We start from the raw sequence: 23,041 nt of genomic DNA, 5'->3' as shown, positions 1-23,041 counted from the left end.
CTAGTATATCATATTGATAAATATGAAATGATAAGTATACTCCAAAACTGTCTTGAATGCTTTTAAGAAACGCTATAAATGATGTGTGATCCTTAGCGTGTATTTGTTCTGTATGACTTGCATTGGGTCACAAGGAATGGAGACTTATAAAACAGAACTAGTACATTCCTTTATAATTCATGAAGAAGGCTTGCCTCCACATTTGCAGCACACTTGTAAACAAACCTTGCTCCTGTTAAATACAGAGAGAGGCAAAGCAGGCTGTAGAATTAGTAATCACCATCCCTCTCTTAACAGATGTGATTTCATATACACTGAAAATCCTTCAGCTTGACTCCAAAGGAGGACATTTCATTAAAACTGCCTGCCTGTGGGAGATTTTCTGTTCTCCTATTAAAATGGTTGTTTTCTTGGCAATGTCTAGCTGTCTGCCAATCTAATTGCTATGATGTGGAACATATTTTCAAGCGCACTTGGCGTGGTAGACGCAGACCTGCCTTGGAGGCCAGATCTCTGGAGCGAGGCACAGAAAGTGAAGCACAGGCTTACGTGTACTGGATGTTTGCTTGCTGGAGGTAGGGCAGCAGACTTCGGGACGTGTTCTGTGGTACTCGCACGTCGGTAACCGTACCTTCGACGATGTGGAAGGGGCTGCTGGGCTGCCACAGGTCCACCTGTAGTGCAGGAACCAACCTGTAATTCACATGCATTCAGTGTAGGTGGGGAAATCCAGGAGATGGCACGCTTGAAGCTATGTAGGCAAACACTCTAGGCACGGTATAGACAATAAAACTGTATTGGCTGGCCCAGCCCGACATCTACGCTAATGGAGCAGATTTTGAGGAATGATTGCGTCCAGCTTACCACAACTCTCATGGGAAATTTGCCAACGGGAAGAGAGAACAGTCTCAGGAATGTGCCTCCTCAAACAGCTCGAAACAAAAGCTACCTCCAACTTCATGCGCCTCCTCAGACTACTATACATTCCCTATGCATTAGCTCCTATGGAGTCCATGAGTCTTTTTTATTTCACAAGGTATTTTCTATGTTCACTAGGACAGTAAAAGAAAAGAATGCTAAAGAGAGATAGAAAGCGTAGCATATACCAGTGTTGTTTGCAAAGTGTACCCAAGTTTTATTCTTGATAATAAGCAGATCAGAGGTCAGTAACAGAAGGTCACCAATACTATGAAGGAAGCTGTGATCTACGCAATAATTTTATATGAAATGTCAAAATAACAGGATTAAGATAATCAAATGATTACAATCTTGTAAAAAACGATAGCTACCAAATGATACCACAATTATTAATGTGCTATCTATACCTGCACATACCTAAGGGATGCTTCTTGTCCACTTTTACTGTCTTTTGTTGCCAAATCTAAAATACACTTGGAAATTTTAGCCTAGAACATGAATTTTCAAGAAAGCAAGAAAGTTTGCAAACAGGGATTTGAAACTCGGTGTTCTGCACCCTGTAGCAAAATGGTGTTGTACTGCTCAGCCATACCAACAACAGATGCCCATACTCTTCAACAGAGGTGAGAACAGTTCCTCCTCAGCCAGTGTGAGGACAGCGGCGAGAACACAAGCTAACGAACCTCTTCCCAGAGCTGCTGGATAGTCACAGGAGACTATGGAAAGGAGTATCAGCAACAACCTCTGTGTCAATGGGACAAATATGCATGTCAAGATCCACAGGCCTTAAAAATATGTAAGTTTGTGAGCTGAATATAAAGAGGGGAATTGATAGGGACTACCCTGTCCCCACATTTCTTAAAAAGAATTTAGAAAGAATTAATACTTGATAAATGTCTTTTTAAGTTTATTGCAATCAGCTGTGCTAGACTGCATTGATGAAAGTCATGGATACAGCTCATGAGTGTCCCTTGCCTTACTTTCTTTCCAGGATTCTAAGAAGGTTTTTAAAATCTGTGTTTTGAAAGCTCCTGACTTCTTCTATGCCATACAAGCTATTTTGGAATATCTAATGCACTTCACCTGGTCTTGCTATGAACCTCGTTTGAGAAGAGAGTACAATCTTGCAACAGGGGTTTAGTTCCCACCATTTCTCAAATGGCCCTGAGTAAGAATATTCTGATTACCAAGAAGGCATCTGATGCTGACCCTGATGCTACTTCCTCAAGCAGTAGTGACTTCAGTCCAGTTGGAGTCCAATTGGAATCCAATTGGAGTCCAATTAAATGCCTGCTACTTTGGAAGGAGAAAAACTGAAACACAGGGGCAGCCTCTTCTATTCCTGCCAAAACCACTCTTTGTTTCACGCTGCCACAATATGGTCTATGGATCCGTGTGATAGTGGCGGGTGAGCGCAGCGTCTTTTGAAGCCTAACACCAGGACTGGCAAAGTTCATGAGGCTTGTGAGGCTGACAGCAGCTATGACAGATGGTCAGTAGAAACTGAACTCATGAATTAAATGGTGCTAAATGCTGCTTATAAATCAAGATCCTCTCACTGTGCTAACACCTTATGTTTGTTAGTTTATCTATCTTTTGTATTTTGATTAATTATAGGCATCCAGTGAAATCCCCCCCTAATTCAACATAGTTGATTTCACACCTGGTTAATTAGAAATGTTTATTTGACTTTTAAGATTTATCCCTAGAAATACACATCACAGAGGGTAAACTTGTTGCTCTTGGAGTAACAGCGTATCAATGAAGCTCAGCTTGAGCCATCTTTATAAAAATAACAACAAATTGTTATACACAAGCCAAGAGCAACTGAAATGAAGTGTCTCCTGGCCAACTGCAATATCTAAGCACACAAAACTGGAAATAGAAGTTACAAAAATGAAAAAAAAAAAATTCACAATTGAGATACACCTGAAACTTGTCTTTGTTCTTGATAGTTACTCAGGATTAATTTTGGCAAATTTCTCCATCATCGTGGAGAGGATAAACCAACCAATATTCACACTATTGGTTACAACATCAAGTGTTTTAATTTCTGAGGTATTCTAATTGTCCCTCACATTACTGGCTGCAAGGGAATATCAAAAGCAGAAGCAATCTTCCTTTAACTAGTGAAATCAGCAGTATACTGCACACCGCTATCCTCTTTTGGCGAAAATGCAGTATTTCACTCCTGGAAGTGAGACACCATTTTTAGAATGCAAACCACTCCTCTTCAGCTCAGTTCCCTGTTTGGGTAGTTTGGTGTCATTTGACTCCCACTTCTCATCCTTTGCAATGTAAACGAAGCATTCAGTGCCCATCTGGGAGATGTTACCTGTGCTGTCCAGAACATCACTTCAACTGCTGACTTGATTTTGCTTTATGAAGCATATAACAAAAACCACATCTCTCCAACAGACATCTTATTTGTATTGCAGCTTTCAGCCTGTCCTTGGCATGACATAGAGACAGTGCATGAAAACTGACAAATAGAAGAGGGATTTCAGAGCACGCATGTTTGAACTGAGCAAGTCCAGTTACTCGCTGTCAACTTTAGGAGACTTCACCATTGCATCTCCCATGGATACTGAGGGCTCCATTGGAGTCATCGCTCTTCTTTGAGCATCATTCCTCTGGCAAGCATGCCTTGATTTCCACGCTGGGCTCCTCTGGCTGGCGAATGGTAGTGCTATTAATTGTTCTCCTATCCTCTTTACTATCTGCGATGGGGTGTTGCTATCCCCACACATTACACATTAGCTATTATATAGTATTATGGATGGTGTACCAGTCAGTGCCAAAAGACATTTATTTGCTGTGTGAGCAGTGGGATTTGCTAGGTGGGGGGAAGATTCTCCAGCTACAAAACGAACAAATGCAGAAATCCTACAGAACCCCCTGAACACACAGCCAAATACTTGAACCTCAAAATTCACCTGGTATCTTGAGGCTAGAGGAAAAGAGATATGCTTTAGAGTATGTCTGCAAGCCTAAATATTCTCATCTCCTTTGCAGAACTGTCTCCTTTGCACGCCTCTCCCTATCTGTCAGGCAGCAAGTTGCCTTTAGAGGGTCTTGGGATGTTTTAAGCCTCTGGACAATAAGCAGAGCCCAGGCAGGATTTTTCAGCAGACTCAGACTTGGGACCTGGAGACCAATTACTCGGCACCTGCTGCTGCACTCAGGTGTGACGCTGGGTACCTGTTCTCAGGGACAGTGGTGGCTCCACAGATGCCCAGTGAATGCTCTTTCCCAGAATCTCACTGGAGGCACAAGCATTCTGACTTGCTTTCTATGAGAAGAAATGGTATGTAAAAGCATACAGACAGCTCCCTTTTCCCAGAGGATTTAAACACATTATTACTTTATTTAACAAAGAACATATAAGAGATTATTAATCGTGACTACATAGTAAGTATTCTTTTTTAACTGCACAGTCTTTTTTCAACCTCACTTGTCCCATAAAAGTTCCTGGGATTCAGCTTGTGCTTAGGAAGGCCAACGCTCCTTGAGTTTCCTTGTAGGCAGTTTCTCTTTAAACTGAGGTGTTACAGACAGCTCAAGAGTATAAATGTATCAGCTCTTACCTGGACACCTTCCAAGCTACAGCAACCCTGAACTCAGTCACGTCTCTAGCTTTTGGTCAGTATGGTGATGAAAACTCAGCACAAGGCAAAGGGACAAATATTTTAAAAAGATTTGGGTGCTGAGCTAAGAGAATTCAGAATTTCTTCCAGAATTAAAAATAATGCAAATAATTTTCCAAGAATACAAATGTTTCATTGGTATAATCCTACATATCACAAATGGCGTACACAAAGCTCTGTTGCCCTGCCAAGACAGAAACCAGAGCAGGGAGTTTTTTTCTTCACTAGTTCCAGGTTTTCCTCCAGCTTGTTCTGTGCCTGTGGAAAGGGAGCCCGAGAAGAAAGGAGTCTCCTTGCTTTTCCCCAGAAACACACTCATGGCTGCATAAATCCCACAGTCCTTTTTTCCATTCAAGTCACTGAAAGAAATCCCCAGCTTCTTTAGACCACAGGGCTTAGTCCAGCTCATACTTTGCAATTAAAGCCATTTTCTTGGGCAGTAGCCTCCAGTTGTTCCTCACTACTCTTTCGTAAACGGGTATTTAATTTCTTCTTCCATTTAGCCTGAAAGGAAGATGCTTAGCGCTCTCATCAGGTCTGCGATCGTGTATTGATCAAAAGAGATGATTGATGCTTGTCATTGAAAATAACTAGAATAACTCTGCCATAATTTACATTTAGTATCTGGAAAAAAATGTTTATATGATTTATTTGTGTTATACCCCATGAAGACAGTAATTTTGTTATGCTTTATTACCTAGCAATTGCATCCTTTATACTTATTGACTTGTATACAGCAATACATGTGCCAAAGCTGGCCTTGACCTTAGATCACTATGAACAGATTTCTTTGAGAAATACTCTCAACTGTAAAGTTCAGAATATAATTATTGTTATGATGCCATCAGTAGAAATGGCTTGGCATTTCTACTCCTCTTGTAAAAGGGAATATGCAGTCAGTAATGCAAGCAGTGATGCTCTTTGCTCATGGGCTCTATCAGCGTTTCATGGGCTCTCTCAGGATGTATGGGTTTTCCATTTACATCCATATGCTCATGTATAGACGGATAATTATAGCTGTGCTGTAGTTCACCTGGAAAGAGTAGAACTGCTCCTTTCCAATGTCTTCACCCTTGCACATTATTTTCAGGATCAGGACTGATTTCATCCTCACTTGCTCCTGCCAAATAAGGAACTTAATTGACAGTCCGGACTGCAAATCTCCTTCAGCTGCCCTTTATGTGCAGCAAAATGGTCCAGTGGCAATTAAGTGTGGGATTCCCTGTACTTTCTAGAAGGACTTATAAGGTAGTCCTAGTTGCTGGTGCAAAGTAATTTGAGTTTCTGATTGAGCACACTAGACATTTAATTGGCTTTAACTTTTCAGTATTTATTTGCTTTTCAGTGAGGCTGGTAAGAATAATTGTGCCAATAAATCGGGATTGATTCACAGGATTGCAGCAGCCGTAACACTGACAGGAACAGAATGCAAACAATGCACAGCTTGAAGTTTTGAGTTTTGCAGCTCTTTGTGGAACTGTAACATAGTAATGGTCTTGCCACTCTACTTACACCGGTGTAATTTTACACAGGGCTCTACACTGCAGAAAAGAACTCGTAGACTATTCCTCAAGAGAGTCACTGAGGAAAAACCCATACACAATTATACGGTAATTGAATATCCGTTCTTACAAGTACAGATGCCACTGGGCTAAGTATATTTGAAAGACGTGAAACAGTTTTTAACAGACTCATTAAAAAAACCCAACCAAACCCCTATTTTGTTTCTTATTAAACTATTTATGGCTTGGTTCATTTTGTAGTTGTTGCTGCACTGCATAAGAAATGGAATAGTAAGCCCTGGGTCTGATCCAGTTCCCACTGGGGCTGTGCTGATGACTTTGTTGAGCTCAGACTCAGGCTTCCTCACCAGTAAAAGAGGAAGCAGATCCCTCCCATCTCAGAAAGTCCAGGCTTTCTGTGTCTTCTGAGAACAATACACTCGCTACCTGGGCTCTCCTGTTCTATCCTGCGTCTTCCTACTAAAGTTTTCCTGGAACAACATTTTCCTTCTGAGCCTGGCAAGTGGTTTACAGACACGTATTCTGATATATTGATGAATAACCTCTGTTGTCACCTGATGTTCCCTGTGTATCTGAAATATTCTACGCCTATCTGAGTGGAACCCTAACTATGAGTTAGGGTAAAATCTAGACTGTTGACTAAAGCATCTGACTATATAGATATATTTGCTGTATGTGCAAAGTAAAATGCACACAGCCCTGGCTACAGAGCTAATTCTTCCCTTCCGCAAAGTAGGAATAGCTCCATTTGGGCTGACAGGCTTTCTTACTGCATTTTCAGATGGGCTTTTGTTCTCTGAAGCCTTTTTCAGCATTTGCCTATGGAGCTGTAAACGACCAGATTTATAGCCAAGTGATCTTTTTCCCCTATGAGATATTTTTCTGATTCCCTGAACTGCAATGACAGGATCAATTCAGGGATTACAATGGATAAGCAGCTGCTGTAGGGGCTAGAAAACAAACAAAAGGGAATGGAGTTGTGGCTTCAAGGCCTGCTAGGCTGGCTCCTCCCAAAGTTAAAGAAGTGCCTGGCTGTGCCCAGGAATTTCTTTTGTAGAAACTACTGAAGAATGAGTGGTCTAACTCTATTATGCCAGGAATGTTCACGGAGCAGTAGCTTCTTTGCTACCTATACAAACAGACCCGGTCCCAGTCAGGCATATGTGATAAAAAGTGCTTGTAGACCACCGATGGAGTAGAAGTTATCAGTCAAGGCTCAAATGAAGTAGCACTTCAAAAATAATGCTTACAAAGGAAAATTCCAGGGCAGATAAACAGACTCTGCTGGGTCTGAGGACCCGAGCAAAACCCGGTTTCTTTGCAAAGCACTTGGGAATGTGACATTTGTTTCTGTCAGTCAGGTCCAACAGAATTAAAACCATGAAAAGGCTCATAAATCAGCAACAGGCTCCTCAAATTGTCTCCTAAACAAGAAAGAGCAGGAGACAATAGCCAATCATTGGAGAGGTGTACGAGGCAGAGGGACAACGGACGGACAAGAGGAGCCCTGGGGGACAGAGAGCGGGCAGTTCTGTAATACTCAGGTCATTGTGGTACTATCATCCTAAATATTTCTCTTTCGTTTGTTGATTACTGTAATGATTTGCAAATGATTAGTGTGAAACAGTGAACCTGCAAAAAGGTACTTCTGGTCTTAAACACTGGGTCAGGAACAAAGATTTGTACCATATCCATAAAAAGAGATAGTATTTATAAAAGCAAAGGACTGCAGCAGAACATGTAAAATTTAAGATAGGTGCCTGTGATTGCGTCAGAGCAGCAGCCAATCCAAAAACTGTGACAGTGATCTATAGCTAGAAAAATAAGTATCTCCATGAGTTTGTACTTGAATTGCTAAGGAATTTGCTGCATTTTAGTCTACCAATCACAACTGTATGAAAATGTTCCTTAACACTGCTATGCAACATATGTGTCATCTTACATGAAAGTTGGAGGAGGAGCTCCACCATCATTTACCTCTGTCATACTCGCCGTCATATCTGCTCCAGTGGTCTTTGGCACAGCGACTGTGCAAAAGGTGTTCAAGGGTGTGGGGTGGTGCTGCTGGTGGGAAGAACAGTTACCAGGCTCTTATTTTTCTTCCCCACAGAAACTGAAAGAAACTTTATGTAGGAACATGCTGGAGACAAGAGATACATACTGCTGTGTACATACTGATGGCACCTCCCAGCTGCTACTACCTTTGGCACTTAGTGAAAACCAGAAACTGGCATCTCCTGCCTTGAAAAAGAGCATGACTCCCTGTTCCCCACCTGCCTCATTTCTTACGACCTCAGACACGTATTGCCCTAAGAAACAGTTGCATACACGGCAGTGCACGACGTGTAAAAGCTTTCTGAGAACTTGCTCTGGAGAGATGGTGATCCTGTGGTCCTAGAGGGGGGGCTGGCACCCACAGAAACTGAAAGAAACTTTATGTAGGAACATGCTGGAGACAAGAGATACATACTGCTGTATACATACTGATGGCACCTCCCAGCTGCTACTACCTTTGGCACTTAGTGAAAACCAGAAACTGGCATCTCCTGCCTTGAAAAAGAGCATGACTCCCTGTTCCCCACCTGCCTCATTTCTAACGACCTCAGACACGTATTGCCCTAAGAAACAGTTGCATACACGGCAGTGCACGACGTGTAAAAGCTTTCTGAGAACTTGCTCTGGAGAGATGGTGATCCTGTGGTCCTAGGGGGAGGGCTGGCAGGGGGAGTGCGGGGGACCCTGCTCTGCTGGGCTGGGGCAAGAGCGGTCAGGGCCAGAGCCACCTCCTGCTGCTTTGCAGGCTGGGATGGTGGCTGATTGGACTCAGTACATTTAGGCTTCCTTTTTGCTTCATTACTGTGGATGAGTTTATTGGTTGAATACATGCAAGTTTAAGCAACTTTACAGAACTCACAACAGACAAATTTTAATCTGTAAGGCTGGCTATTTTTACTGGCAGTGCAGGTCTACGCACTATGTTCACCCTATCAGGGAAAAAAGCAATATTTTGTCACCTACAAGTTAATAGAACCAGCCAATGAAGGAATCAATTTATAATAATGATTAATAACAAAGCACTGTGGGCAATGGAGCTACAGACCAAAACTAATTTGTGGAAATTACTCAGCAAGTGATTATGACTAATGTGATTTGCCTTTGGGCAATTCATGAACCAAAAGTTAAATGTGTGGAATGAAACATTCATTATCCATTATTCACTCAGTATAGGCAATGGCATTTGTACTGTAGCAGAGCCTATACACTTCAGGCAGGTTTCAGGGGTTTATTACACTAAGCATTATATGGACTTTTTTTTTCTTAAAAAAAAAAGGGGCAAATATACCTCCTAAGGAGCTCCAGATGCTAAATTTAAAAAGTCTGAAGGGACTACGCCTTCAGACGTAAAAGTGCATGAGTTAACCTTACAGCTCAGGTATTGGTAGAAGTGCAGTCTTGTTTGAGATCAAAAGGTTTCCTTGTGGACTAAAGCCCCCGAGTAGTCATCCAACTTCTTCAGTGAGTTTTGTCGCTTACGCTGTGGCTAGACTGCCACTGCTGCCCAAGTTAATTACTGGAGGCATATTCTAAGATACTTCAAATACATCAAGACATATAGCCAATTCCAAGATGATCCTTCAAGTATGTCTCAGTGCAGGTTTCTGTAAATGCACATTCAAGAAAGGACGTGTGTCTGATCCTCTTCCCAAAAGGGATGGATCTTGCAACCTGCTGACTTCTATGGCATTGGCTTCAGCGTGGCAGAAGGCAAAGCTCTCCCCACTTTTTTCCCCACTGCCCTGGTGTTTCTTTTTGAAAGAAAGCAGCTACACCAGACTGTAAATGACAAAATCTACTCAAGAAAAATCAGTGATAAGGGCAGTCATTAAGAAACAGGCAGATAAAACAGAATGAGTGAAAAGATACATTGCCACTCTTTCCAGTGCCCGTTTATTTTCTTCCTGATTGTTTTCCTTTTGTCCAAATCAGTGGGCGATAAGAAGGGGAATCTTTGCATTTGCTTTATTCTCTGCCTGACACCGAAATACACTGCTTTGTAATAGGACCATCAGGACAATTTTCTCAAACTTCTTTGTGATAAAGCCCTTCAGGAGGATACACTCATTTGAACTGGACAGAGATGAGTTTTCCTTTTAATTCTTTGGATTATGAAAGATAAGCCAGAGGCAAAGGCTAAGTGACTCTGCCTTACAAGTGTAGATTTTAAAGGCAGAAGGAAATGGCTGGAATAAACACAGAACACCACAATTCTGTAGTAAAGCTCCCTCCACCAGACACAGTGAGAAGGGAGCCTGGGACAGGAGGGATTGTCTTCTCTTTCCCTTGCTAGCATAGATGGTTGTATGCAAGGAAATCCTGCAATGAGAATATGATCCATTTGTGCAGAATCTACTCTGTGTTTGCACTGTCCTGGGAATTTATTCAAAACATTTAAGTTGTGCATGGATCACGCTAGGCACGAACTGGGCTACCCAAACTTGACTTTTGCACTGCAATTTCTGTGTTTCTTTGGGTTGACTAATGGGGAGTCATCCTGACATCACTAGAGAGCATAACTTCTGGTACCTTTGAAATATACCTCATCTTTAATAGACCAACTTGCCAGGGTAGAGAAACTTATGTCTGAAATTAAACCCAAGTGCAGGTATACATCTCACTTTGAGAACGAAGTGATGTAACTTTTATTTTCACTGTCTTTTCTTGTTCTTCTAATACTGACTATAGTGGAGAATACTATCAGGCCATATCGTAACTCAGGTTGAAGTCTTCAAATGGCCTTAAATAAAATATTAACGTTCTTCAATAGACCAACTACTTGCAGTTAATCCCAAAATACTTTCTCTGAAAAAAAAGTGAAATAGGTGCTATTTGATGGTTATTTAGGTAAAAACTGTTGTGTCTTGGAAGGATCCTGGTTCCAGCTTTATTCTTCCCTTGAGGAACAGAACATGTGAGTAATATGACACGTTGGTATTAATTTACTGCTCAAACCAAAATGGATTCAAAGGGAATGTGTCTTAAAGCAGTTCTGGTTTTCTGACTCTAAAAGGTAAAAATCCAAAGCGCGGTACTTGTAATTGTAGCAATTTGTATATCTCTGTTGACCCCCTTTTTCATATCTCTGTTGTTTGTCAGGCATACTGTGTTAAGACAGCAACAGGACTATATCTGGGCTTTGTCTGTAGCTTATTTTGCACTATTGCATTTTTATTGGTGCACTGTCTTCTATTTTCTCCTGAGCACATTATCAGCATTGTGCTTAAAGACTCATATTTAAAAAATTGAACTTAAGTCCACTGTCCATTGAGTTTCCAACTCTGGAAGTCTGGGGGCAGGAGAAGGACAGGGGAGACTGACATGGAGACTTAAAAAATTGCACAACTCTCAATACATGGTTCTTCAGAGGGGCTGATGACTTGCAGCCGCTACTGACTTTTGCTGGTATTGTGAGTACTTGGCACTTCTAAGAAGTGTCGTTGTCGATCCACTCTTTCATGAGTGAGTAACTTGAGATTTTTTTGGGGGTGAGAAAAGATAATGATAAGTTAATGTTAAACATACCCATTACTTGTTAGCCCCCCAGGTGTCTCTTTCTGTCTGTCCCCATGTAGATGGGCAGTGAAGCAGCTGCAGATGGGAGAGCCCCAAGACCTGAAGTGCAGCCAAACCCAGCCTGTTTTCATGAAACTGGGTGTCAATACTCTCTCTCTTTTTTGAATTTTCCCTTCAACCTCCTCAGCTTACTACCTCATCAGAATCAATCACTTTCTAATTAACTAGTCAGATTCTGATGCAGTTTGCCAAAATTTTATTATCCTGCTCTCAGAGTTATAGCATGCAATTATTTATTCAAGTTTCTACTGCTCCCACTTTGATGGGATTGGGTGAAGGAATCTCTTTCTGGGAGCCTAAGGGAGCTCTGTAATGAGAAACAGTTGCAGGAAGGTGAGTAACCCTTTTGCTTCGCAGGGTTTGCAATATGAGGAGAAAGGAAAAAACACATGTGCTCCATCTTTATGTTCCAGCATCCAGGGGGAAGAAATTAATGCAAAAACCAGCTTCCACATGTATTTCTTGGGTTTATGGTTAGATTTTTTTTCCTAATTGGGAGTAAAACAATTATCCTTTTTAGGGTATTACAGTAACATTCACAGTTGAGGGTCAGGCCCTTAATAAGCACTGCAGAAACAAATATAAGACAATATTCTTTAGGAGAGCTGGGCATTACAGTACAAAGTGGTATAATACATAGCATTGCGACACTGCCTCTGTTGAACATTGAAATTCCTCATGCAACATGCGCACAGGTTGGATGTCTCAAGAATGGGATTTACAAAAGATAGCATCTTGAGTGGGGGACTAACTGAACATATTGTTAAAAAACACAGAGGTGATGAAGAGAGCCTCAGCCTTCCTCCTTAAAGCTAGTAAGGCATCAATGTCTTGACTGCTGGAGTATTCGCAGCAGTAAGCCTTCTCCTGGGCTGAGGTACCTAAGGCAGCTCTGTCCACTTTCTTAAAAAATGGTAGCAAGAAAGCCTCGTCATAACTGGAAGATGGAATGCTTTTCAGGAGGGCGTAAGAGCTTTTCTAAGATCTTCATTTTGCTTGATTTGGTATGCGGACTGAGATTTGATTTACTTGTATCCCAGATGTTAACTATTGGACTAGAAAATTATATGCACCTTCATTCTTTGCCTCAGTGAGAACACAATCATTTACATGAGGTTTCAACAACGGAGACGGAGATACATCACAGACTGCCTAATAGTTTGCTGGAGTTGAAGGCAGTGGGCAACCCAGAGGTTTAGCACATGCTCCCATCACTTTGGTACCACTGGTGTTCTGCTGTGACCCAAAACTGTATGTCACAGGACTGCCAAAGTTACCAATGTGTTCCTTTGTCTATGTCCATACAGCTTTTTTCAGCCAGACACAAACGAAGGCTTGAATTTGCTGTGCCAAATGACATTAGCTTGTGCCTGTGCTGCCTGTAAGGCTGCCCATCAAACTCCTTTACCTTCATAGGTACAGGGAGAAGTCAACTGTTGCCCGCTGGGCTCAAGCAGAGTATGAACTAACACAGGGGAAGAGGCAGAGCCTGAGACCCGCGTTCAACTCCTGGAACAAACTCAACATAGTGATCAAGTTGTTACTTCCCTGGTTCTGCTCTGGTTAGGCTGTGTTTTGGAGACTATTAATGAGGCTTGTCCCTCCCCCAGTGCCTGAGGGCAGCGCCTGTGCATAGTGCAGTCCCTTCCATGCTGTCGCAGGGGCCAGAGACCTTGCTTACAGGTACTGCCCATCCTCCTCTGAGATAATGGGCCACACTGCTGTGGAAAGACTGCCTGTGCCTTCGTTAGCTGTGCCAGCAAAGCAGCGCGCTGCAGAGTGCTCTTGTGCTGCACTGCTACAGTGGCACCATTGCATTTCATTTATATCTGCAGGAAAAGGCCAGGGAAGAAAGTTTTTGGCTTGCTAGTGAGTCTCGTAGACACTCTCTCAACTGCCTCTAGAAAATTACTCTGCCAGAGAGATTCTCAAACTGAAGGCACTTCCTTTTTCCTATTCCTGTGTGTGTTCACATCTTGAATTAACTCAGTGTTTTAAATAAAACCATCAGCCAGATAATGAAGCATGCAACTATGTATGCTAGCAAGAAGTGAAAAAAGCAAATTTGCAAGTGTGGCACCTATATTATTTTAAGGCAATAAGTGTTTCTTGTTAAAATTGTCAGGCATGATGAATATAATTCCTATGCTATTTTATTGGAAAATTAGGAATTTAATGGGCAAAGGCTGCTTTCCAGATTATAAAATAGCTTGAAGTAAAGTGCCAAATGAAAGGCATGACAGTTAACCCGCTACAGTCTTCAACAAAGATCAGAAAAAGAAGATGAGAATAATCAAACTCACCTTAAGCCTGTTAAATGCAGCCCTCAGGATCTGTGTTTCCCTCTCGCTCTCAGGAACAACTCGTATGACTTTATCACTGCCAATAACAGAACATTGAATTGACACTTTAAGGATCTTTGCAGCAGCACAATGCAACAGTAAATAGGTTCAGAAAGCTACCGTACTTGTGCTCTTTTTCAGCATCTGCAAAATGTCGGATGAACTGGAGCTCTGCTTCTAAACTTGCTCCCTGGATTGTGCACTTCCATAGAAATCATTTGCTCTTCACAGCTCATGGTGTCAGCTTGACCCTCCGTATCTATGTAAATGCTTTTGTTCATTCCCTCTAATTTAAACCATTCAGGCTGACATCTTCCATACTGAGTATCTGCCTTAGATCAAAACAATTATTTTTTTTGCCAAAACAAATAATCTATTTCTGAGGACAAGATTAGGTAAGATCCATTGCTTTTGTATGTTTAAACATTTAATGGGCTTTGAAGAGTCCAGTGTTGTCATGCGTTAAAGAGGAGACTTGACTTTAGAAGAGAGGTGACCTTCATATCAGGGGCATGCCTTTTGCTTTAGCCATTAAAGCTTGCACGAATTTTGTGAAGTAAATAGCTGTTCATACATGCTCAGAAGGTTCTAGGATAATAGCAGCTCATTTTATGCACTTTCTTTAGCAGATCTCAATGAACATAACTTTGCAAATAGGAAACAAGAAACCGAATAGCTGTCCATTCAATGACCACCATCCGTGTCATGAACTATGGGAGGCTGGAGACCATAGAAAATATAGGGGGTGATCATGTAACTAAGACATCACCATCATAATTCATACACAAGAAGGCTGAAATAAATTTGCATGGCCAATGCTAATTCCGGCACTTTCCTACATTTTGAGTTTTTGAATTTGTACTGTTGATAATCAGTACTTCTCCTCTCCCAAGAGACCTTGGAGGTCATGCGTATCTTTATTTCTACAGTTCCATCCACTAGCCAGAACCCCCTTTTAAAAAATTTCTTTATCTCCAGTTTCGTCATTATCTGGGAATTTTATGCAGTAGAATTTCCCTTGACATTGAGAGAAGTTTGTCCCTTAAATATATTGTGAACTCTTCTACTTTCCTGAAGCTTCTGAGTCTGCTCAGAAGGTATGTGGCCAACTAGAAGCAACACTGGTGAGTGTGCATTTGCCGGCCTCATTGTTTTAGGAAGGGTCCCAAGCTGCTGCTGTTCTCAGCAAGGTGGCACCAGGTCTTGCCTTTGGTGTACTGCAGCTACAGCTCTGGTGGGACTCACCTTTATTGCAGTAATTCCTTAATGCATATATAGGTAAGCATTAAATATTGTCAGTAAGTGGTTCCAAAGAATGCACTGGTTGTTGGGTTCAGTACTACTAATAAATACTGAATTCTGAAATGGCTTACTCTGCCTCTTTCTGGCAGCTGTTTTCCCTTCCCCCATTCTTCCTTAGTCTTTTCTCTCCAGTCAACATCTGCTCCCCTTGGTTAGCCTCTGATCCTTCTTTCTGTCTGAGCTCTTCAGTTTTGGTTCTCACTCCTGCTGAGCTTTCCCTGTAGACAGGTCCCATGCCTTAAAACTCCTAAGTCTTCCAACAGCTTCATGGCCTTAAAGCTTTTGGTCCAGTTAGACTCCAGGTTATGGCTGCAATAACACTGATGTACCCAGAGATGTGGACCTCAGTCCATTCTGCTTGGCTGCTGTTGACCTTACTTGACAAATGGTCTATGCCTAAGAAGGAAGATTTCTGAAAGCACTCTTGTTATAATTTGGCAGCTCTAAAATTTTAGAGGAAATTACTATGCTTCCAAGCCAAGTTTAACCTCCTGTATAGGAACTTACACAGAAACGAATAAGCCCCTTAGAGTACTACAACTGCTGCATCTTTTCAAGGAAAATAGACGCTTTTCATTTATCATATATACAACAGTAATATTCTTTCCCATTACTCATTTCTTTCAGAGTATTAACTTGCTGTTAAGAAGGAAATGGGTAAAAAGAAGTAATGATTGCCCAGGACATGTGAAGGTGAAGTAATTAATAAAGATTCATTGGACATTTCTGGAAGGATTGGGACAACCGACATATAAAAACCAGATTTTAATGAAGTAAGTAGCTAAGCATGTGTTACGCAGCTGTAATGGAATTTCGAAGGAACAGATATCACTTAGGTACGGTCTTGAATTAATACACATCACTCTAATCTGTCTTGGATTAGCTCAGCAACAATGTCATTTCCAACGTGATGAAAGACCTGCCTTAAAGAGGAAAATATTGGTGCTGTGACAGATTGATCACTTGACACATTGTTGGGAAATGCCTCAAGCTGTGGCTAGGTCTGCTGCTAGAGAGCTCATAGCAAGCAGTTTAGCATACCTGGTACCGTTAGTATTTTATGAAAAGACGGTTAAGCCATTATGACAAGGCAGTTTCATTTTTTTGCATGCAAGATGCAGGAATACACTGAATTCCTGAGAACTATCTGCTAACACCCACTTCTGTAGGCTAGCCAGCCGGTGGATAATCATCATATGTTCTTCAAAAAAGCACAGATACCAAATCCGGCTTTACTCCTGATATCTACCAAAGAACACAGTCCTAAGGTTACTTTTTAGCTTTACAGCTTTCCTAGTTACATTTCACACTAAAGAAATTATACCTTAAACACTATGCAATACCCATTGAATTTAGAGTAGAAATCCAACAGCCTACCCAGAGCCAACAACAAAATCTACCAGATCAGGGACTAATGTGGCTGATAAATGGCAGCTGTACCCAAACACTCAGAACCACCCCTTGGTGAAGTCCCCTGCCATCCCTCATGTCTAGCTGTTGAGAAGAAAGAAGCAAGCGATCACGTATACATCCAGGGAAAGTTGTGTTGCTTGCAGACATATGTCAGCACTCTGCTGATTTATGCAGGCAAGGTTGTTTTTCTAACCATAATGTCTCTAAACTTTTTTTTTAAAGTCTATTTTTTAAAAATTTCTAAACAAACAGCAAGATGGGATATATTTTGTAGAAATTAATATAGAACTTTACATCCACCAGTTGCAATTTACCCCAGCAACTAGACTAATGGAATTTAAAGCTAGGACTTAGTGAGAACATTTGAATTTTGTATAAACACAGTTGAAAGCCTTTGCAAAGAGCAATACACAAGCTTTATGAAATAAACTGACCAGATGAGAGTGGCGAGCAAAGAGTAGAAGCCAGACCGCTGGTGTCCCCAGGGACAGCCTCGTGTCTGAGCAAAATGGGTGACCAGCTGTTGGCTAGCACTGACATGCAATGACTTTTTTTTTCCTTCATTACCCCCTTATATTTTCAAGAACAGCATGAAAAATGACACAGCTGCTTTTGAAACACAGAATATACTACGTGGTCCTGGGAAGCGTGATATTCCCTGCCGCCAATGGGGACTAAAACCTATTGGTTTATTTCTTTGGCTCTTTTAATTTACTTTTTTTCATTGACTTCATAGTTTTGCGTGTCTATGAACAGACCAGATGGATTCAATGAAACCATTCTGCAGCACATGCACAACTTCTTTACTGATGGAAGTAGTAGTTCCCTCTCATGAAACTTTCCTGCTGAAGTCACGTGGCATGAACTGCATTTATGTAAATTCCTCATTTCCTTCAGGAAAATCTTTCTTATTGTTTTATTTTCCTGACTAATGTGAACCTTAATCAGCTCTCTCCTCTCCCATGGAATTCAATAAAAGTATGTTTACAAAGGCTTTACAAGTGTTTTAAACACAGTTTGAGGAACGGTATGTTATAAATCAAATACCTATAGAAAAAATTGGAAAGAAAGTAAATCCCCACTTACAAGCATCCATTCCTAACGGTAGAGGAGGGATTATAGTTCTTGAGAACAAGCTGCCATAGCTGCTGCACTTAAGTGGTTCATTAAGGCTTGGGAACTAGTTACACAACAAAAGACACATCTGAAAAAAGCTACAGCATGAAAGCCTCTTGCCAGCTCCCAATATGCCATCAGATATCATTTGTGATGAAAGATCGATTGCTTCATTCCCTTTTCTCTGCTAAACTCTTCTGCTAGTCAAAATGTTAAGAAATATTCAAACGGTAATTTTTTTATCCCTCTTCATTACTGGGATGAAGAGTTTCAACCAGGGACTCAATATTGTTACAAAAACTACTTACTCAAATAAGGTTGGGCTCCTTCCTGAGACCTGATGGGGACATCTGGAAAGGGAACTTTACAAAACTTCCTGAGCCCTTCTTTGTGGTTTTCTGTATTAGAGCAGATGCTGATCCAAACAGAAGAGAGCACCATTTGTATTTTCTAGATAGCAGTATATATATTTTCTGCCTTTTAGTTATTGAGGCAGGAAAACTGTTGTTATTCCTGGTATAAGGAAGAGATAGCTAATCTATAATTTTGAATGAAAAAGATTTGCTTGGGTAATGTAGGCAGAAATACTGAGGAGGCAAAATATGTTATTGCATGATATTTATCAGTATAGCACAGATGACTTCTCTGAAAACTGAATTTCTATGCAAGTTGCCCACTAATTCCCAGGCATGGGATATCTGAATTTCATAGATGCCTTTCAGGTGCGAAAAGAGTTTCCTACTTTACCAAAGCAGGAAACTTTAGGGACTAAACCAATGCTATATTACTAGCACTCCTCCTTTAAATAGCTTCATTCCAGAGACAGATGGTCTGGAAAGCTGAATGTCAGCAGAAATTCCAGTTTTCATTCCAGCTAAGGAACAATGCTTTTCCACGCAAAGTTGGCCTCTAATGACTCGTGAACATTGCATATACAGCCATCTAGCTCAAACACTAAAAAAGTGGGAACCAGTTGCTTCAATGCATGTCTGTCTCAGAAAAAAAAAAAGCGTGTGTACGGTCATGGATACCACCTTGCTTCACCAAGTGTCATCCAGTCGTATGCAAATGTAAGAGAGAAAGAAGACAGTTACTCAGGGCAGAAAATAAAATCAGAAGTAACAAGACAAATACACACTTAAGAGAAACAAACAGGCCAAAGTAAGAAAGTAGACGACAAGGAGATATGGTGCTAACTGTGCAGGATTAAGGTATGCAAAAACTTGGGAGATGCCCATTTTGACCCAAGGCTGCAGTAGTCTGCTTAAATGAAACATGAATGAAGCATGTATACTCATTTGAATTCACTTCCTAGGAAACATATTGTAGTAACATCTTTGCATGGAACAGCTGATGATTGTTCAGCTTGGATGTAATCCTTCCAATTACATATTATATCAAGCACAGCTACTTTTAAAGAAAGGACCATCATCATTCCAGCAACAGAGATTATTGAAAGGAGCTTCTGCTATAACCCCATCTGCTTCTTTATTCCCATGGCTCATATATTTCTCCAGTGAGTTGCTCTGTGCTTTGTAAGGAAGTGATGAGTAGATGGCGATGCCGTCGGGCCTGGCATGGGCCTGCCAGTACCAGGATGCTTATCTGTCCGTCTGGGTGCTACCCTGCCCAAACAGGAAAGCTTCCCCCCATCCTCCGTCTTCATCCTGACTGCAGAGGCATGTTGGACTTGCGTGGTGTGGCCAGACAAGCTTGGTTTACTGTCCTGATTAGGCTGTGGCAATCAAGCACAGGGCTGCCCAGCCAGTGCCCCTGGACAGACCTGATTACATCAGTTGCATATATTTTTATCCCTTTTCCCATTCTTGACCCTCCCTTTCACCATGCTTGTACCTTGCTTTCTCTGTCCATTTCCTCTCAAATAAACAACTCAGCCCTAATTGCTTTTTCCCAACTGGTCCCAGCTTTGCTACATCTGTACTCAAATTTGGTATTTCTAGGTAATCTCAGCCTCATATGGTATTACTGATAGGGTTACCTAGGTTGTTGCCCGCAAAATGTCCCCAGTACTCCCCTTCATTTACCTATGAAATTCAACCATTTCTCACATAAGTCCTCCTTTACCTCCTGCAAGATCCATCTGTCCTTCACAGTGCTATCTGAAATTTTTGTCAGCTTCTCATATTGTCATATCCAGCAATTTCTCATGGCATGTCCCATAGTTCATCCACATCCTGACCGTTTAGCTTAACCTCAGGCCAGGGTCTAGTCCACAGCCTGCACGTGCCTGCAGCCCCAGCCCTCCTCCAAGCTAAAAGTCCACACAGAAGCTCATATGCTTTTCTGAACTTCAAAATTGCTTCAGTCCATTCTAAGCCCCACGTATGTTTTCAGACAACTGCAGCAACTATTTCAAATTAAATATCTTGGGACTCTGCGCAACAGATTTGCTCTTGACCTCACTGAAATCAAAGAAAGAACACCAAGTCTGAAAGAGGGTTGTTACAGAATTTAGGTATCGAGAGCAGAAGGCTGAAGGGGCAAATGGTTCATTGTTAGAGGTCTACATTAGACTTCTTGCACTACAACTTCCTTTAAGACCTTGAGAAAACCATCACAGGTCATCTACAAGTGAGGTTAAGTGCAGGCTTGGCAGAAGGTTTCTTATACTGAGCTCCATATGCTTTATATCCACATTGCTGGCTGTCATTCAGTTGTAAAAACCACACACTGTGTATTTGGTTAGAGATATTTGCTGGTGGACCCGTTTGTTTGGTCCCTCTCTGCCCCATCCATTCCAATGGTCTGAGCGAGAGCCTGCGCTCTATCCTGGTGGGTGTGCTTGAAGCATGGGCATTTGCAAAAGCGTGGCATTCAGCCTGACTCTGTAAGCTGAGTGCACGCTTGCCTGTAAAGCATGATGGACAAGCTTAGGCTTAGAGCTATGCTTAGCTGCCAGTATAAACCTGGCTCAGCTCCCCACCCCTATAAATGGGGATGATAGCATCTTTTAAACTTGTGGGGGTATTAAGACAATAAACAAATTCGTGACTTTTAAGCTTCCAGATGGCTATGGTAATGGGAGCAATGCAGGGACCACAGACGGAAAGCAGTAAATACACATTTTACAGAAGCTAAGGACCAAAATTCTGCAACCCTTTTTAAGTCTTGAAACATTGTGCATTTACCCGATAGACTTCAATGGTGTCACAAGCACTGTAAGAGATCACCTCTAAGCCTAGAAAAATATCAAACCTCCAGTGGTCCATAGGTCTGACTTGCCATGCAGCTCTCAGTTTCCTCTGCTTGCCTTTGATCTTAATAGAGAAGCAGATACACTCAGACATGTACAATGCTGAGAAAAGGAGCAGGCTTCTTCAGGCCCTGTTTTCTATTACAGACACACACACACACACAAGAGGCAGAACAGCATTTTATTTGTTCTAATGGTTATATTTTCCCCTAGTTATCCCCTAGTTATCAAAGACTGTACTGCATGAAACTGGGCAAAATGCCTCAGAAAGACAGTAAATGCCATTGCTCATGATTCATTCATGGTGGGGAAATAAAAATCAGCATTTCTGCCTGGTCACCTGAAAACTACATCCTTTCTCAGAAGTTTAAACCTCACTATTCCTTGACAACTTTGCTTTTATTAAAGCCAAAGTACTATCACACCACGTGGACATGGCTTTGGCTTTTCTAGTAAATCTGTTTGAGACTAAAAAAAATCAAGACTAATCTGCACAAAGAAGGTAAGCAATGTTCAGCTACAATTTATGTCTTTTAAAAAATTTAGTAGTGATGCTTTGTTATTTGGTGCTACTCCTTTGCATCCTTTTTTCAACTTCATACTTTTTTCAGTATCCTGTAAAAGCTTTTTTTCAAATAATCAAATATTTTCCACTTCTTGAGCTTTTACCATATACGAGTCTCCTGATAACATAGATAATTTGCCAAAGTCTTGTCTGTATTCAAAGAGGGTGTGCAGAGGATCCTGACTTTCAAGGTTCAGTGAAAAATTAGTAGGTGCTGTACTTCCTTCCTTTTATGCTTTTCCACAGACAATAATTAATATTTGTAAAATAACGAACAGCAAAGAGTCCAAACAAGAGATGTCCATGCTCTCTTGCTTAGGAGGCAGGTATGAAATAGTCAAATATGCTCAAACGTTGGAAATAACCACCATTTTTGATTGTTCAGGGAAGCTACAAACCTGGAAAATATGAAGTACTACATCTTCAGTGAAAGCAGTCTTCTACAGTCTTTAAAGAAAATTTTAAAGACTGGTGGCTTTCTGATAAAATTGCATAAGTTGTCACTACTGCATACTAAACCCTAATATTTTACCATGAAAAAAACATGGTAAAATTGATTTGCCATATACTGTTTTAAAAAGTGTTTATATTAAAATTCTCATATACCTAGAAGTAAGTAGAATAACTATTTTTTCTGATAGTAATAAGTAACTTACCACACAGAAATGTAAGGTCTAAAACCTTCCTTTAGAATGTTTGAAGTTCATAGAAAATCCTTAATTTATAGAATAGAAACTATGTGGACTTCACTTTTTAGGAGCTATGGTTTTACTTGACCTGCCACAACTGAAGAAGGGAACCTTTCAGTCGAATACCTGCACGTTTCCAACTGTGTGACAACCACTGAATGGGGTATGTAATTTATCTGCCTTGATGACCAGACAATACTTCAATCTTTGAAAAACAGAAAGGAAGAAATTGTTATTTTTGTTTTCATGAGTCATGCTCTTCACTTAAATGTGTATTTTTTTTTTTAATAATTTGAACAGAATCTCTATAGGAGGCCCACATAATTTATCACGTAGCTTCCTTTAAGAGCAAACAGGAAGATCTTATGACCAACAGGTCTTTTCTAGTAGTCTGTTCCTCTCATTGTTTGTAATGAATTCAATCCAAAATTATTACCATCTTTGGAGAAGTAATTTCATAGAGTAACAGAATAATTTTGGTTGATGGGATATCTGGAGATCATGCCATCAGATACCCTTGTAGCTCTTCTCTGTACCTGTTCCTGGTTTTCTGCTTTTGAACATGGACCAAAAGTGCTGTGTAAACTTTGTTACTCCTTTGAAAAGTTTCCACTCCTACAAACTCAATTTTATGGTCCTAACACACTGGAGCTCGCAGTCATCCTATGGCTGAAAACTACA

At 41.0% G+C, this 23,041-nt stretch overlaps 1 protein-coding gene across 1 annotated transcript in view; it reads right to left on the bottom strand.

Moving 5' to 3' along the window:
• The window catches only part of CPA6 (carboxypeptidase A6), a 52,802-nt gene extending 37,204 nt beyond the window's left edge, over window positions 1-15,598 (bottom strand). The window contains exons 1-3 of the mRNA XM_019471352.1: window positions 15,435-15,598; window positions 14,023-14,098; window positions 550-674 (exon numbers count right to left, since the gene is read on the bottom strand). Of these exons, the coding sequence (XP_019326897.1) occupies window positions 550-674; window positions 14,023-14,098; window positions 15,435-15,598 (365 nt within the window). The remainder of the gene's footprint in view (window positions 1-549; window positions 675-14,022; window positions 14,099-15,434) is intronic.
• Window positions 15,599-23,041: the final 7,443 nt, after the last annotated feature.

Source organism: Aptenodytes forsteri, unplaced genomic scaffold, assembly GCF_000699145.1.
Source record: "Aptenodytes forsteri isolate BGI_AS27 unplaced genomic scaffold, ASM69914v1 Scaffold411, whole genome shotgun sequence".
NCBI lineage: Eukaryota > Metazoa > Chordata > Aves > Sphenisciformes > Spheniscidae > Aptenodytes > Aptenodytes forsteri.
The sequence above is the reverse complement of the archived record's forward strand: the minus strand, read 5'-3'. Positions and strand labels throughout refer to the sequence as shown.